This window comes from Onychostruthus taczanowskii, unplaced genomic scaffold (genome assembly GCF_017590055.1).
Source record: "Onychostruthus taczanowskii isolate IOZ18803 unplaced genomic scaffold, ASM1759005v1 scaffold110, whole genome shotgun sequence".
Taxonomy (NCBI): domain Eukaryota; kingdom Metazoa; phylum Chordata; class Aves; order Passeriformes; family Passeridae; genus Onychostruthus; species Onychostruthus taczanowskii.
Window position 1 is genome coordinate 1,467,965 of NW_024497630.1, and position 15,559 is coordinate 1,483,523.

General features: G+C 44.7%; 1 protein-coding gene across 9 annotated transcripts in view; it reads left to right on the forward strand.

The window, feature by feature from the left end:
- LOC121345830 (ceramide synthase 4-like) overlaps positions 1–15,148 on the forward strand; it is a 46,429-nt gene extending 31,281 nt beyond the window's left edge. For all 9 annotated transcript variants that reach the window (XM_041423116.1, XM_041423073.1, XM_041423099.1 and 6 more), the window contains exons 4-11: positions 1,037–1,155; positions 3,236–3,293; positions 5,814–5,864; positions 9,693–9,785; positions 10,420–10,548; positions 10,786–10,892; positions 11,246–11,402; positions 14,039–15,148. In XM_041423116.1, coding sequence (XP_041279050.1) covers positions 1,037–1,155; positions 3,236–3,293; positions 5,814–5,864; positions 9,693–9,785; positions 10,420–10,548; positions 10,786–10,892; positions 11,246–11,402; positions 14,039–14,230 — 906 coding nt within the window. In that variant the 3' untranslated portion in view covers positions 14,231–15,148. The remainder of the gene's footprint in view (positions 1–1,036; positions 1,156–3,235; positions 3,294–5,813; positions 5,865–9,692; positions 9,786–10,419; positions 10,549–10,785; positions 10,893–11,245; positions 11,403–14,038) is intronic.
- The last annotated feature ends 411 nt before the right edge of the window (positions 15,149–15,559 follow it).

The window sequence follows — 15,559 nt, forward strand, 5'->3', positions numbered from 1 at the left end:
AACAGATCCTCACCATGAGACAGCAGCATGAGGTGGGGCAGGAGCTGCTGCCTGGCTCTCTCCATCACTGGGTACACCTCAGCCCGTCTGCTGGCTCCCTTCCCCTCCCAGGAGCTCTCAAACCACTGCTTAGAGGCAGCTTTTACTTGTCCAGTACAATATAAGATTTTGCAGTTCTTGTCAGCCATTTCTTGGGAGGAATTCCACATGATGGAGCAGTTGGAAAATGTAAATTAACATCTCCATTTGTCTCCAGAACAGCACTCACAAAACAGCACATCTGAAAGCAGCATACCTGAAAACTGGTAATCAATTTATTTTTGTACAGCATGCTCAAAGTATGTAGGCCATTCTCACATGATACCAATTCAGGTAAATGCATTCCATGAAAAACTATTGCTTTACTTAAAAAACAAGGTTATCCATGATGACACTTCCAAGTAGGAATATAAAGCATGACAAACTCTTAACAGCCTAAGGACAAGAAGGAAGGTAATTGCAGGATTTCTGTGAGTTGTATATCGAAGAATTACCCCTAACAGGTTTACCACAAGAGGAGAATATCCAGTAGGAAAATGATATTGCCTCTGCTCATTACATCCACCATGATACTGCATCAGAACTGCTGAGAGGCATGACAAGATTCAGTGCAGAACCATAAAATATGATTTACACTGCGGTGATCTTTATTGGAGTGACAGATTTTAAGGATTTGGTCCCAGAAGACAGGGTGAGGAAGTGATTAGGCAACAAACTTGTGAGGAGACAGGACCAGTTTGAAACTGGGGAAGTTAACATAAAAAATGAGAAGTTTCAACATTAGTATTTATAACCAATTGATTAGAGGGGAATGGAAATATTTTCTGCTATCCAATATCTTTACTCTAGGAATGGACAGCTTTCAGAAAGATGCCTTAGCCTGAGCAGACTTAGGCTGGCCAGGGGATCCAGCTGGGCTCTGTGGTGGGTCAAATAGATGTTGCCCTCTCTGAACTTTGAATCTGGATCTGAGCCTGCTGCCTCATCTGTTTTCCAGGGTGAGCTGCTCAGTTTAGCCAAGCAATGTGACCTGCCAGTGAGGAAGGTGGAGAAGTGGTTCCGGCACCGGAGGAACATGGACCGGCCCAGCCTGTCCAAGAAGTTCAGCGAGGCCTGGTGAGCAGGAGCACAGGCCATGAACTCCGTTTTCACTGGAGCTGAGCTCCACAGACAGCTCACTGCCTCCCCCTGCCCTCCATCCCTACACAGAGATCCCAGCTCCCTGTCTGCCCTCCGTCCCTACACAGAAATCCCAGCTCCCTGTCTGCCCTCCATCCCTACACAGAGATCCCAGCTCCCTGTCTGCTCTCCATCCCTACACAGAGATCCCAGCTCCCTGTCTGCCCTCCATCCCTATGCAGAGAGCATCTTGGGTCTTCCCTGACCCACTTGGCTCTGCTATTACTCTCTGCTGCCTCTCTGTTATGGAAACATTTCTTGTTTTTCCCCCTTACTTGCAATCCTAAGTCTCCTTTTACTGCTGTACCTTTATTCCTTACTGGTCCCTTGTTTCTGAATTTTCCTGACTTTGTCACACTGGCATCCTGCTTTGACACGTATTTGAACCTGAAAAACTCTCTGCTCTTTACATCTTAGTGCTTTGCTGCTGCTTCAGTACCTACTAAAAAGGCATCCTTTCTGTTTCCTTCCCCATAGTTTCCCTTTCTGCATAGATTCCTTCTGCTGCACCTTTTCTGCAACTATTTTGCACACTGTTGTTTTCAAAAGCTACAGGCAGCAGGCTGGATTGGATTCTGCTGTCATTTGCCTTCAGCATCTTGAAAGTCACAAACCAGCATCCTTCCACGGGGGTGGAAGTTTGTGAGCAAAGATCAAAAACTGCCTTGCAAACAGCTGTGTGGGAATCCTCCTTGTTATGTGGAGGCACAAAATAAATCTCAGGACAGACAGATCTGAACGTCAGTCCTGGCTCAGCTTTCCACAGAAAAGGAGGATTCTCCACAGGTTGCTTGGAATGCCTCATTTACAAGGGGCTGCTCTGCTGTTTGTGTAGGGAGTTGGGTTCCCCCAGGAAAGCCACATAAGCAAAAGAAATCATTAAATACTTGGAGTACTATTCATCTATCTAAAAGTGTGTGTCTGTATCCATAGGCTAGGCATGAACTTCGGGCTCATCAGCATGTGCTCCATTGAACACTCCACCTGTAATTTGAAACCCCTGCCTAAAAACCCTAATTCAAAAAGAAGAAAAGGATGTGTATTATTTATTTATAATACTCCATATAGTTACAAATATTTACAGAAACAGTGAATAAGGAGTTGTAAAGCAACAATGTTTATTCTGCCTCCATCTGGATGAAATGCCAGCTCTCCCTGCACTCTGATGACTTGTAGTGAATAGTAACAGTAAGTAGGAAACAGTAAATCCTTTTCTGCCTCAGCCCGCTGAGGACAGAGTCCTTCCCCCACCCTCTGTCGCCATGTGCAGTCTGTAGACAGAACGTCTCTCTGATGTGACATAGCAGCTTTGCAGAGTTTATTTTTGTCTTGGAATTCCTGGGGCTTTCATTGACAGGTGGAGTCTCTCAAAATGCAGTTATGTCTGAATTGTTATGGAGATTTTTTGAAATTAAAGGACTAATTTAGACAGTTTTACTCCTTTTAATATTTCCCGTGGTTCATTTATTAATAACTTGTTTATTTGGTTAGGTTGAAATTCCCCCCATTCCTTACTATATGTGTGAATATTCAGGTGACCTGCCTCTGTCCACTGATCTGCACAAACAGTTTGTATGTACTTCTGTGTGGGTTTAATGTTGGAAAATAATTTCTGGCTCCTCAATGAGCCAAACATGACAGTAATTAGTTACTGTGCATGATAACAAATCTAGCAGGCTGGATCTCTAAAGGCCTAGGAGAGATTGGCATTGTTTCACTTTTACAAATGCATCTGCTACTGCTGGGAAGCTTTGGGATTATTCTCATCAGGATTTTAGTCAGCAAGATTCTTGTGTCCTCTGCCATCTCTGCAGCAAAGGAATTGCTCTTTGTGAAGTCTGTGAAATGTGCTGGTAAAATGCAAAGAGCTGCTCCTGTTTTGGTCAAACCTTAAACATACTAACATGTGTCTTTGCCTTAATAGTGTAATTGTTTTAATTAGTGTGAGGATACACAAACTTGCAGCTCAGGGGTTAATTAATGGGATTCTAATGCCCTTTGTTTTGTTTGTTTGCAGCTGGAGATTTACATTTTACATCATTTCTTTCTTCACTGGACTCGCTGTCCTGTATGATGTGAGTACACACGCAGTCACCTGCTGTTCTACCCAGCCCATGCCTGCAAGAATGGCAGAGTTTGTTGTCAAACATGCCTTTTCAGATCTTCTTCTAGAGGTTTTCCATACATGTTGGTGTGTATCCCCTGCATAGCACACTTAGGAGACCACAGACATACTGGACCGGGTTTATTTTAAGGACTCCAGAACCAAGTTTCCTCTTCTTCTGGCAAAGCAGAAGGCAGATGGGATTGTATAAAAGTAAATTTCTTCAGGGTAGGAGATAGAACACTTACCTAATCTGGAAGCTGCAGGGCCTGTTTGTGTGTTGTATCCAATACCTCTTTAAGGTAAATAAATTGGGCTTCCTTTGGAGCATGGACTGCAATTTAATCCTTTTATTTGCTAATTTTCTTTTCCTTAGCCAGGATATGATTGGTTCAGGCTCATGCCTCAGCCTTTTCTCTAATTTGATAAATAGTGAGTTCTCTTGATACAATTTGTACTGCCTTATCAGGCAGAAGTGCTAAGGGGAGCCATGGGTGTGCTCTTGTCCCTGAGCTGGGACTAGGGCACTGGCCATCTGCTGCCTCTGTTTTCAAGGTTCACCTGACTCCTTTGCTGTGTCTGGTTCCCTAGGTGAGCTTTGCAAGTCTTCTGGTCTGGTCTGATGAGTTAAGTGATGCAAAATGTGCACATCCCAAGGCAGCAGGCACAAACCCTCCTTGTGACCTCTCACTGTAACATGTGAAGGACTTTTAATTTACACAGACTTTCAAGTCAGATTTTAAGGGACTCAAAAGTATGAGGATTAGAGGATGAGCTAGCTGAGGAGTGAAGGTATCTGAACCTCAGCTGCAGTGTTCTGTGGATCTGTACGTCAAAACAGAAGACTGTTCTTTGAGACCAGCTCTTGAAATTTGGTCTGGATGATCTGCTTAGCATTGTACAAGATCCCTGTAGCAACAAGGGACAAAATCATATTCTTCAGCATGTTGTCTGTCCATTATATGGATGAAATACCATTTTCACTTTTTGTGACCCATGTCTTTATTCAACACACATCTTACAATTTTCACAAAAAAAGGGAGACATCCATCCTACAGACAGCACCTCTAGATCCTGTAGCAAATATGTTATTCTGCTACCTAAATTGTACTAAAATTACTACTTTTAAAAGAAGGACAAAGAACTAACATGACAGGGCATGCCTACCTGTGAGATTTTCTGACTTTCACATGCTTACTTTATTACCTGAATAGCTTTTAAACATGTGTTTGTTGTTGTGAAACTCCCTTCTTTCTTTAGGAAAAGAGCAAATGTTTAAATTCTGCATTAGTAGTTTTGGACTGATAGCAAAAACCTCTGCCCATAAGTCAGTGAAACAGCCTGTAACAAAGGAAAGTTATCTTCCAGTAGGCCACCAGGAATCAGCTATATTTGCTGATAATAGAGGAATGATGAAATTCAGGGATCTGGACTTGCTTTCTAGCTTAGGTAAACAGTGTGCCATAGTTGTTGCATGGTTTTTGCTTTGTGCTTTCTGGTTCAATATCACACATCTCTCCTGGTTCTGCACATTATTTGCTGTAAATTCTATTCCCAGCCTCACTCCCAGTCAGCAGGGACTCTGTCTGTTCCAAGTTAGGTACCACACATCTCTCCTGGTTCTGCACATGTATTTGCTGTAAATTCTATTTCCAGCCTCACTCCCAGTCAGCAGGGACTCCGTCTGTTCCAAGTTAGCCCTGCACCTAAACCCACTGCCTCCTGCTTTGCCTCTGTATCACCCACACACCAGCAGAGCTCAGTGGGAAGAAGAAATGCTGCCTTCTTGCCTCAGCTCTGATATCTGGAGCCCTCTAGAACTTAAAGAAAATTACCGTCATAGGTGTGAGCATCACTGTGTTCTGTGAGCTCTGGCCCACCCTGGGCTCAGCTCCAGGCAGAGCACGCTCCATGCAGGGAGGACTCTTGGGGACTTTAGCTGCCATGTTTCTATGAAGGTTTCAAAACTGCCAAGTTCTAAACTAACAATTTATTGAACAGAGTAGGATCTTTTCAGAGGTTAATTACTTAACAAACTGCAGCATAACCTTCACTGTTAAAGAAAAAAACCACTTACCTGACACACCAGTTTTCAACCTTCTATCCACATTTAAGTGTTACTGTCTACATCACAGATACTCCTAATTAAATACTTGTAAGATTATTTTTAAATGCTCAAAACATCACCAACACCTCAAGCGTGTGGAAGATGGCAAAAAGTTGGGAGAGGTCTTCTCTGAGCTATTTTATTTGGAACGGCTAAATAGTGTGTGAGATTTCAGGCAAATAGCCACAATTTAGAAATGTCACAAGCAGATGCAAGTCCTTGTAGTGGAAATCTCTTGGCAATTGGATTCCAGACAGCAAGACCAGCTCTGCCTGTAATAAAACACAACAAAGTCTGTAGCAGTAAGAAACTAAAGGAATTAGACAACTGATAAGAAAAGAGCTCCTCTGATATTCTCACATACGTGTTTCATTTTTGTTGCAGAAGCCTTGGCTTTGGGACCATAGAGAGTGCTGGACAGGATATCCACAACAGGTGAGTCACACAAGAAGGAAAATTGCTGTTATAAGTCTTGTATTGTGTTTCTGTATTTTTTGAAAATCAGATTATAATAGTGACAAAAAGAGGACACTGAATTAAATTCAGACTCGGAAGACCTAAGAATTCAAAGTCAGACCCTCATCTGGAGAGAACATCTTTGTACCTGGTATCATCTAATGCAAGAGAAGATGAATTGGCAAAGCACTTTGTCACTATCAAGCGAAAATGAAGACTTATGTTCCAGGGGTTTTGTCTGACAGTCAAAGCTAGAACAAGACCCCTTGACTATATGTGGAGGTTGCAAACCCGTAAAGGGGAAAGTAATGCCCAATTCTAACAGTGTGAGACACAGGAAATGTAACAGGACTAATGACTGAAGATTGAGGCAATGCCTTAGAGGACAAGTCTGAGCATTCCAGTATTGCTCGAAGGCAAAAATTTTAGGGCAAATCTGTAGTTCTGTGTAAAAATTAAACCATACAAACAAGTGAGGCTTGAATAGGAATGTTAGACTGCAAGGATCACTCAGCTCCTTCTCTCTCCTGCTCTGTACACTTGTGGTACATGTCTTGTCAAAAACAAGGGGAGCCTCCATAATGGCACACTGTGATGGACTGACCCTGGCTGGCCAGTGTGCCCACCAAGCCCATTTTTCTCTCCCCTCCTCAAATGGAAAGGGGGGAGAAAATATAGCAAAAGGCTCATGGGTTGAGATAAGGACAGGGAGAGAGCATCCCCGGTTACCATCACAGGTAACACAGGCTTGACTTGGGGAAAAATTATTTTCATTTACTGTTAGTCAAATAAGAGTAGTTTAACCCAAATCTTAAAAGCACCTTCCTGCACCCTTCCCTTCTTCCTGGGCTTAACTTCACCCCCACATTCTCTACCTCCTCCCCTGCACGGTGCAGTGAGATGTGGAGTGGGGGTTGTGCTCAGTCTGTCACACCTTGGCTCTGCTGCTCCTTCCTCCTGCTCTGGTAGCAGGGGTCTCCAGCGGGAGACAGCTCTCCATGAAGCTCTCCACTGCGGGTCCTTTCCACAGGATGCAATCCGTGGGGAATGCACTGCTCCATCGTGGCTCCACCGCAGGCGCTGCCAGGAGCCTGCCCCAGCACTACAGCACAGTCTTGGCAGGCTCAGAGCTTCCTCAGGCCACATCCCCCTGCTCTAGTCAGGATCTAGACCTCCAGGGACTGCAGGTGGATTTCTGCTCCCCGTGGACCTCCGTGGGCTGCAGGGGCACAGCCTGTATCACCATGGCCTGCTGTATCACCATGGCCTGCTCCAGCACCAGGAGCTCCTCCTCCTTCTGCACTGACCTGAGGGTCTGCAGAGCTGTATCTCATATTCTCACTCCTCTCTCCACACCTCTCTTGCCCAGCAGTTTTTTCCATTCTTTAATACATTGTCCTCAAGCCACTGCCACTATCATTCATGAGCCAGTGGCAGATCAATCTTGGAGGTGTCTGGAGCTGGCTCTGTTGGACAGGGGCAGCTTCTGGCATCTCACAGAAGCCACCCCTGCCCCCACCCCCCTACCAAAACCTTTCCATGTAAATCGAACACACACCCATTTTCCAGCATTTGTAACAACCAGAAAAGACCAAAACCAGGGCTGGTCATATCCCACTGGCAAAAAGCAAGTCAAGAACAAACCTGTGTATTAGCAGGAACAAAACATGTGTTAATTACAATTTCTGCTAAACAGACCATGCCATGTGCTACAGACAGTGACAAAAGAAACACCAGTTCTCCCAAACAGTCTGATCTTTGGGGGGGAAAAAATAGCTTCTGATCCAGAGCTCCTGTTTGGATAACCTGGAGTGTGACCAGCACATACCAGCTAGGGAGATATCCATGTCCTTCCTGGAAGCCCCAGGGCATCCAGCTGTGCTTCCTCTTGTGGCCAATTGCTGGTGCTACAAAGGAAAACAAACTAAAATTTATGAAGGCCATAAATAACCAGTTGGTATTAGGGAGTACAATACTTCATGTTCCTTTGAAAATGGTTGCAAAGCCCCTTTAGTCATAGTAATTATTTATCAAATAGATTCAGGTTTAAGGAGGTCATATAATGTAACAACAGCAAAAATTGCTTGTTAAGTAATGAGATATTGCTGAGTGAGCTAAGCTTTCCATTTCCCATCTGTAAAAGCCCAGATAATTTACCCAAAAGAATGTGAATTACATTTCCTGCTGGGTTTGGATTTTCCCCCCATTACTTTGATTAAACTGGAAAATTTGTGACAGAGGTATCTGAAGCATCTTCAAACCTAAAAAGGGAATGATTTATTCAGCTACTCCTTTTCCACCATAATGAATTGGTTTATGTAGTTTTTAAAACTCTGTACTGTCTGCTCAGAAATCAGAATAATGCTGAAGAAGTCCTAAAAATATTCACAATCTTCATGGTGGTTCCCTAAATGTTTGACATGATGTGGTAAAGTTGAATTTCCCCTGCTGTTGACTTCATCTTGGCACAGATGACATTTAGTGAGGGAGTGTGTTGTTCAGTTGAACTATTTCCCCCTGTGGCTGCAGGAGCCAGCTTTGTTGATTTGCTGTAATATTGGGTTTTCGCTGCCTGTTTTTGGTAGCCAGGGGCTACAGAAGTGGCTTCTGTAAGAAGTTGCCAGAATCCTCCTCCATGTCCAGCAGAGCCAATCCCTGGTGGCTCCAAGTTGAACATGCCACTGGCCAAGGCTGGGCCAATTAGAAATAGTGGTAACACCTCTGTGATAACAGATTTAAAAAGAAAGAAAAAAAAAAGAAAAAGTTATTGCACAGTTGTGTTTGCAGACAGAGAGGAGCAGGATGAGAACATGGGAGAGGAACAACTCTGCAGACACCAAGGTCAGTGGAGAAAGAGGGGCAGGAGGTGCTCCAGGTGTGGGAGCTGAGGTTCCTCTGCAGGCTGTGCTGAGGACCAAGGTGAAGCAGCTGTGCCCCTGCAGCCCCTGAGGATCCACGGGGGATGCAGAGATCCACCCACAGCCCATGGGGATCCACGGGGGATGCAGAGATCCACCCACAGTCTCTGGAGATCCATGGGAATGCAGAGATCCACCCCCAGGCTGTGGAAGAGGAGCCCACACCAGAGTAGGGGGATGCCTGAGAGGAGGCTGTGGTCCTGTAGGAGACCCATGGAGAGAGGAGCCCTGCTCCCGTGTTGGAGCAGCCTGTCCTTGGGGGACTGCACCCCGTGGAAGAGTGACCCACGCCGCAGCAGTCTGGGAAGGACTGTTTTCCATGGGACTCATGTTGGGCCAGTTCACAGACAGCTGTTGCCTGTGGGATGGACTCACACTGGAGAAGTTAATGAAGAACTGTTTCCCACAGGAGGGACCCCACAGTGCAGCAGGGGAACCATTCCTCTCCCTGAGCAGCAGGAGAAGCCATGGCTGATGAACTGACCATAACCCCCATTCCCATCTCCTTGCATCACTGGGGTATGAGGTAGAGCTGGGAAGGAGGGAGGAGCAGGGGGAAAGGTGTTTCTAAGGGCTTATTTCACTTCTCATGATCGTGCTCTGATTTTGTTAGCAATTAACTTAATTCATATCTCTAATTAGAGTCTGTTTTGCCCATAACTATATTTGATGAGCAGTCTGTCCTGGTCCTTAACTCATGAACCCTTTGTTATATTTTCTCTCCTCTGTCCAGCTGTGCAGGGAAGTGACAGAGTGACTTTGGTGGCTGCCTGGCATCCAGGCAGCATCAACCCACTACAGTTGTCGTTTGCCTTGGAAGGAGTTTTCACTTGCAGCCCTTGCACTGATGTATCTGATGGGTGTTTCCCTGTCTCTCCCTCTCTCACAGCCTCTCCAACCCTCTCTGTTCTGGTATTACATGCTGGAGCTCTCCTTCTACTGGTCACTGGTCTTCACCTTGCCCTTTGACGTGAAGAGGAAGGTGAGTGGCAGTCTCAGTGGAGGATCAAGTACAAACAGGACACAAGCTGAACACTTAGGAGAGTGACCTCTAAGAGTATGTGTATACTGCCAGTCAAGGTTTTGTGGCACTCTCTCCTTGCTCATTCACAGAAATTTTCATTCCCACTCATTGGCTTTCTCTACTCTGGGAAGTGGATAACACCAACCCTGATACAGAAAGGTGCAAAGTACTGAAGAGTTCTCAATACAAATTTAAAATCCAAATATAAAAATTGCTCTTCTGTAGCTCTTCTAGGCTGCACTGATCATAGAGACAGGAAAAGAGGTGGTTCTCTGCCAGTAGAACTGCTTGTGTTCCTGGTGCCAGTGTCCCAACAGACAGGGTGCAGCATCAGGCTATGGCTGGTGGAGAGAAAGAATGTTCTTTGTTGTGAGATTCTCAGTTTACACCATGATCTCTTAATTCCTGGGTCTCTTGGTTGCCTACATTTCTAGAATGCATTTGGTAAAATAATTACATGGGTAAGATTTGTATTGGGAGGTTTCTTAGTCACTAGGTAGAGAGATATCATTGCTACCTTCAGGAACCACGCTTGGACTGGGGCAGGAGGTGCATTATGTATTCTGTTCTCTGCTGTTCCCCTTCTCATCAGGATTTCAAGGAGCAGATAGTCCATCATGCTGCAACCATCTTCCTGATCAGTTTTTCATACTGTGCCAACTACATCCGCATTGGAACACTGGTGATGGTGATTCACGATGCTTCTGATTGCTTCCTAGAGGTGAGCCAGGCAGAGCCTAATCAGCAATGGTGCTATTCAGTCACAGAATGTCCTCCTAGCACTGGGGTATTCCACAGATCCCTCTGCTGCTCTGCTGACCCAGCCAAGGGTGCCCAGCTGAGAGCTGGGGAGAGCTTGGTTTCTGCATGCAGGTTGTGTCATACCTGTCTCATTAACCCCCTGGAGTGTGTGCAGATGCTGTCTTGGCTGCTGTTTAATTGTTCTTTCTCCTTCCAGCCAACTAAGATATTCAATTACATGAAGTGGAAAAAAACTTGTGACAGCCTCTTTATGATCTTCTCAGCTGTTTTCCTGATCAGCCGCCTGGTCATTTACCCCTACACGTGAGTCTGCTGCAGTGAGGGGACATGGAGAAGCTGCCTTCTGAGAGACAGGACAATTATCTGGGTGCTGCAGCCTTTGTTTTTTGTCCTGGAGCATGTGTTCCTCCCCTTTGCACATGGGTGCCACATGGCTTGGGGTAGACAAAGCTGCTCTTTGGGTTCACAGAGCACTCCTGGAGCCCTGGGCCAGTGGCTCCATCCCATGTACTTCGGGTGGGGAACTGATAGCTGGGATAGGTAAAGATGGAAGTGGCTGATCTGAAACTTCCTCTGTGGCTACAAATTTCTGGGACTTAATTGTGGCCCTGTTAACAACATGCTTTCCCTCCACTGCAATCCCCTCTGTTTTGCAGAGTGCTTTATAACACCTACTATTACTCCATGGAGATATTCCAACCCTTCTTTGGATACTACTTTGTGAATGTTCTCCTGCTAATTCTGCAGCTGCTCCATATCTTCTGGTCCTGCCTAATTATTCACATGGTCTACAAGTTCATCATCCAGGGCACGGTATGCATCAGTTTGTTCTATCCTTTACATCACACGGGGAGGGAGGGTCCACCTAGGCTGCTTGAGAATACAGGGGTCCATCTGGCATGGATTCCTTATTGTTCTATTGAAATTATACATACGTGTTTCCAACAGTGAGGTGGAAGGAAACTCAGTTATATTAGGGAAAGTTGACCAAAAAAATTTTTATGAATCGCTACAATATTGGGTCCACTTCTGAAGCTTATATTCAACAAAAATATGGATTGGACTCCAGGAGAGATGTTTGTGAACAATGCCAGTGACATCTGAGTAAAAATCCCAACGCTTTGTGCAGTGTGATTTGCATTTGTAACAAGACTGAGAAATCAAGGAAGAGGGAATTGTCATGATTGGTGAGGTCAGTGCAGAAGTGTTTCCCTTATTGTACAGAATTTTTGATTACAATTGTGTTACTGTGCTGTAGATTTCACACAGTAGGTATTTCTGTCTAAACCAGCTGCCTGGGCTCTTCTTCCAGCAGTGGAGGGCAACAGGCATGCCCAAATTATGATCCATTCCATACTTCACCTGGCAGTGCTGCTCAACAGGCACAGAGCAACCAGAGATGAGTATTTGAGCTGCAGCTGTATAAACTGAAATGGAATGCATCCCACATCCCACTCTTTCTGGCCTGTAGTATTTGCTGGGAGACCAAAATGCTGCTCAGCATGAAATTCTTCCCAGAATCAAAGCCGTGACTGGCCACATGCCAAAGATGCAGTCCAGAGGTGACCAGTCAGTGTTGTGGGAAGTGACCTCAGAGCCCAGGATGATTTGTTTCATTAGTATCCAACTGAGGAATTCTGTCTTACGGGAACTGAGAGCAATCATTAAAGGCTCCTCTTTATCCTGATTGTTCCCATTTTCTTTATCTGCCTTCTCTTAAGGCGGCACAGAGCAAATTACTTGCAGATCAGGAAACAGGGCTGGAAATGAAGACACAACTTTTTTATTGTTTTCCTAGTTTTTGTGGGGGCTGAATTACCACTGCAGTTACTGTAGTGTAAAATGATAAGGTAATAAATAGTCTTATCAGAAAGTAAAGAACCATCAGGAAGGAAAATCCTGAAGCATATCCAGAATTTTTCCTATTTTATCTAAAATGGATATGCCAGATTTGATATAAAAATATATTTGAAAACTTTACTGCTCAGTAAAAAGCACAAAAGATTTGTCCTAAACAGATCTGTTTCAATGACCAAAGCAATATCAGCAAGCATACAGGACATTCTCTCTTTGAGAATCATGAAACTTTTGCTGCAATCAGTTCATGTTCTCCTTGCGGGCCTTTCTGGTCTCCACGGTTTTCCTCTCTGGCTGCAGGATAATCTTTACCACCTTCTCACATGATGTTTCCTAATCCCAAGTAATTAGAACTCAGCCTAGATCCTGAAGTACAAGTTTCATTCCCTCATAGAGGGAGCAGCTTTATAGTTCCTTTGGGAATCTTGCGAGATTTAAGGCCTCAGTCACATTCTCTGGCTATAAATGGATATTTTTAGAAATATTGACTACAATTTGTCCTTATGCTGCAGGTCCAGACTCCTGTATATTTCCTGATCTGTCAGTTCCAGAGTGATCCAAGGTGCAGGTTGTTCACAGCAGATACTATCTCCCACCCATATTGTCCTTGGAGGCAGATTGAATTCAGTGCAAATTTAGATTTTTACAAGTCCTGTCTGCATCTGGTTGTAGTGATCTCTGGAAAGAGCATGAGCTGAAATAGAGTTCTCAATATGATATGGGAGATCTCAAGAAGAATGGACAGCCATAAACGGAGACTAAATTTCTGGGCAGCACCTGATTTTCCCCTGAGCAGTTTCTAAATCTGAGGTCACAGAAGGGGTTTGCAGCTTTCCTTCTGCCAAACAAAGGAGTGTGACACTGAGTTTGTCCCCAATATTGGCATCTTATATGGCAGAGTAGAGACAGCCTGAGAAGCCAGGAAGTGCTGAGCTGCTTTTTTCTAAGCTGTCATTTTATCCCATTATTTCTTTTTTGCCTTCCTTTTAAGGCAGTTAATTAGATACTTACAAAAGTGGATTACAGGTTTCTCAGTCAATAAACAGCAAGAGGAAAAGCCTGACCATAAAACTGAATGTAGTCAGAGTGGAGTGGCTTTGTGTTAAGCCTTTGGGAAGCATGTTTCCAGCCTGTTCCAAGTGTTGTCAGCCTGCAGCCACCCAGGCCATGTAGGCAGAAGTTAGCTCCTTGTCCCTTTTGGAAAGTGTAGAAGAGCTTGATTAACTGCCTCCCCCATCCTTCTCCCTCATGCTGATGAGCAGGGCAGCAATATGGATCTCCTCAGGCTTACACAGTTGTCTTCAGTCCTGGGCATTTGTGGTTTTGTACTGCTTTGCAGCCTATAATTCCTAATTTCAGGAATTATGTATATCAGGAATATGTATCAGGATCACAGATGAGACTCCGTGAGACTGAAAGCAAAGGGGCAAGGAGAACATGTTCCCAAGGGTAACGTAAAAGCTGAAGGGACAGAGCAGGACTGTGCTGAGTGGTTGAGGCAGCAGGTGCGTGGTCAGCCCGTGGCTCAGCCATCACTGCTGCTTGTGAAAACTGCTGCGTTTATCTGGCTTCTCACTCACCTGCCTTTGCAGATGGAAAAGGACATGAGAAGTGACACAGAAGAAAGTGACAAGGATGAAGAAAGAGATAAAATTAGAGAAAAGGAGAAAAATGGGATCACGTGTTTCAGCAACGTCACAAGCAACGGTTACATCCAGAGGAGTGGATCTGAGCCCCTGGACAACAGAGCCCATCGTGCCAATGGCCATGCCAAGGAAAGATAGCTGCTGTCCTGTGCTGCTGGCCTGGCCTCCAGCAACCCCAGGCCACCATCTGTAGAAACAGTTTTGCCCACTGTGTAGATAAACTGGAGTGCAATTGCAGTATTGTAGCTGAATTCCTGCTTCCCATAAACCGAAGTGTTTATAGTCAATGAATATTTGAAGGAAGTTTTTTGTCTTCCTTCAGTAAAAGCTTACTATAGGTTGTAGCCTCAAAACAGATAGCAAGGGATCAAAGTGGTTTGACTTGTATTAAGACTGTACCATAATTGTTGTCAAGTGTGTTAATCTTGAAAAATACTTTAAAAATAAGAAGGTGGATTAACTCCAGCAGTGTCAAGTTTTACCCACCTTTGATAGGAATCTGTTTAGCCTGGATCAGCCTCTGGATTATTATTATGGCTGACAAGTGACAAATCTTACCACTAGGTAAGATTTCTTCTGAGAAAACAGGTGCCCTGTATATACTTACAAAATTAAAACTGAGCATAGTGAAATGAAAGCTTTTGGAAAGGCATAAGATAAAACATGTTCTTCTCAAAGGAAGTACTCGTTGTGCCAGTAACCAGTTTTTGTAATGGTATGGAATCTCAGTCCCTGCTTACTGCCCCTAAGGAGGGAACTCCAAAGCCCAGGCTGGAGGAGTCCCCACACAAATCACATTGGAAGAGCTGGGAGATCCAGACAGCTGTTTCTCAACACTTAGGAGTTGGACTCGATGATTCTTGTGGGTCTCTTCCAACACATAATATTCTGTAATTCTGTGATAATTGGAAGTTGGAAGCACACGTTCTGTACACTGCGATTTGAGTGTATGGTCTCACCTCTCTGCAGGTGCTGTGCTCAGGAGGGATATTGAAATGACACATCATTTTGTACTACTGAATGTAAATGTTCTTTATAAATTACTTTTAAAGGTTTGATCATCTGGTCTCTTTTCTACTTCTTTAACCAGCAGGAGGTAAACCTGGCTGGCTGCACCTTACAGGTGGATGTGTGATGAGGGAGACCCATGTGGGTGCCATTGCCAGGGGGAAGATGTTGCCTGCACAGGACACACAGCCACACTGAGCCATGCCAGTAAAGACCTGCAGCTGCCGCGTTTGTCTCCTGCTCAGTAAGACTGTGTTTGGCCCTGGAATAAAGGACAATGTGGGACACCCCTACACTAGACCTAGGGGCAGGTCAGGTTGCTTGGTACTGCCAGGACAATGGCAAGTCCAAGATGGCAACACTGGGGTGGTGCTTTGGCCTTGCAAGGGTAGAAGGAGAGAAATTAATATCTCTTCTTCTTTTTTTGTAAGGTTTTAGGAGGCTAGGGAAGATTCCTGT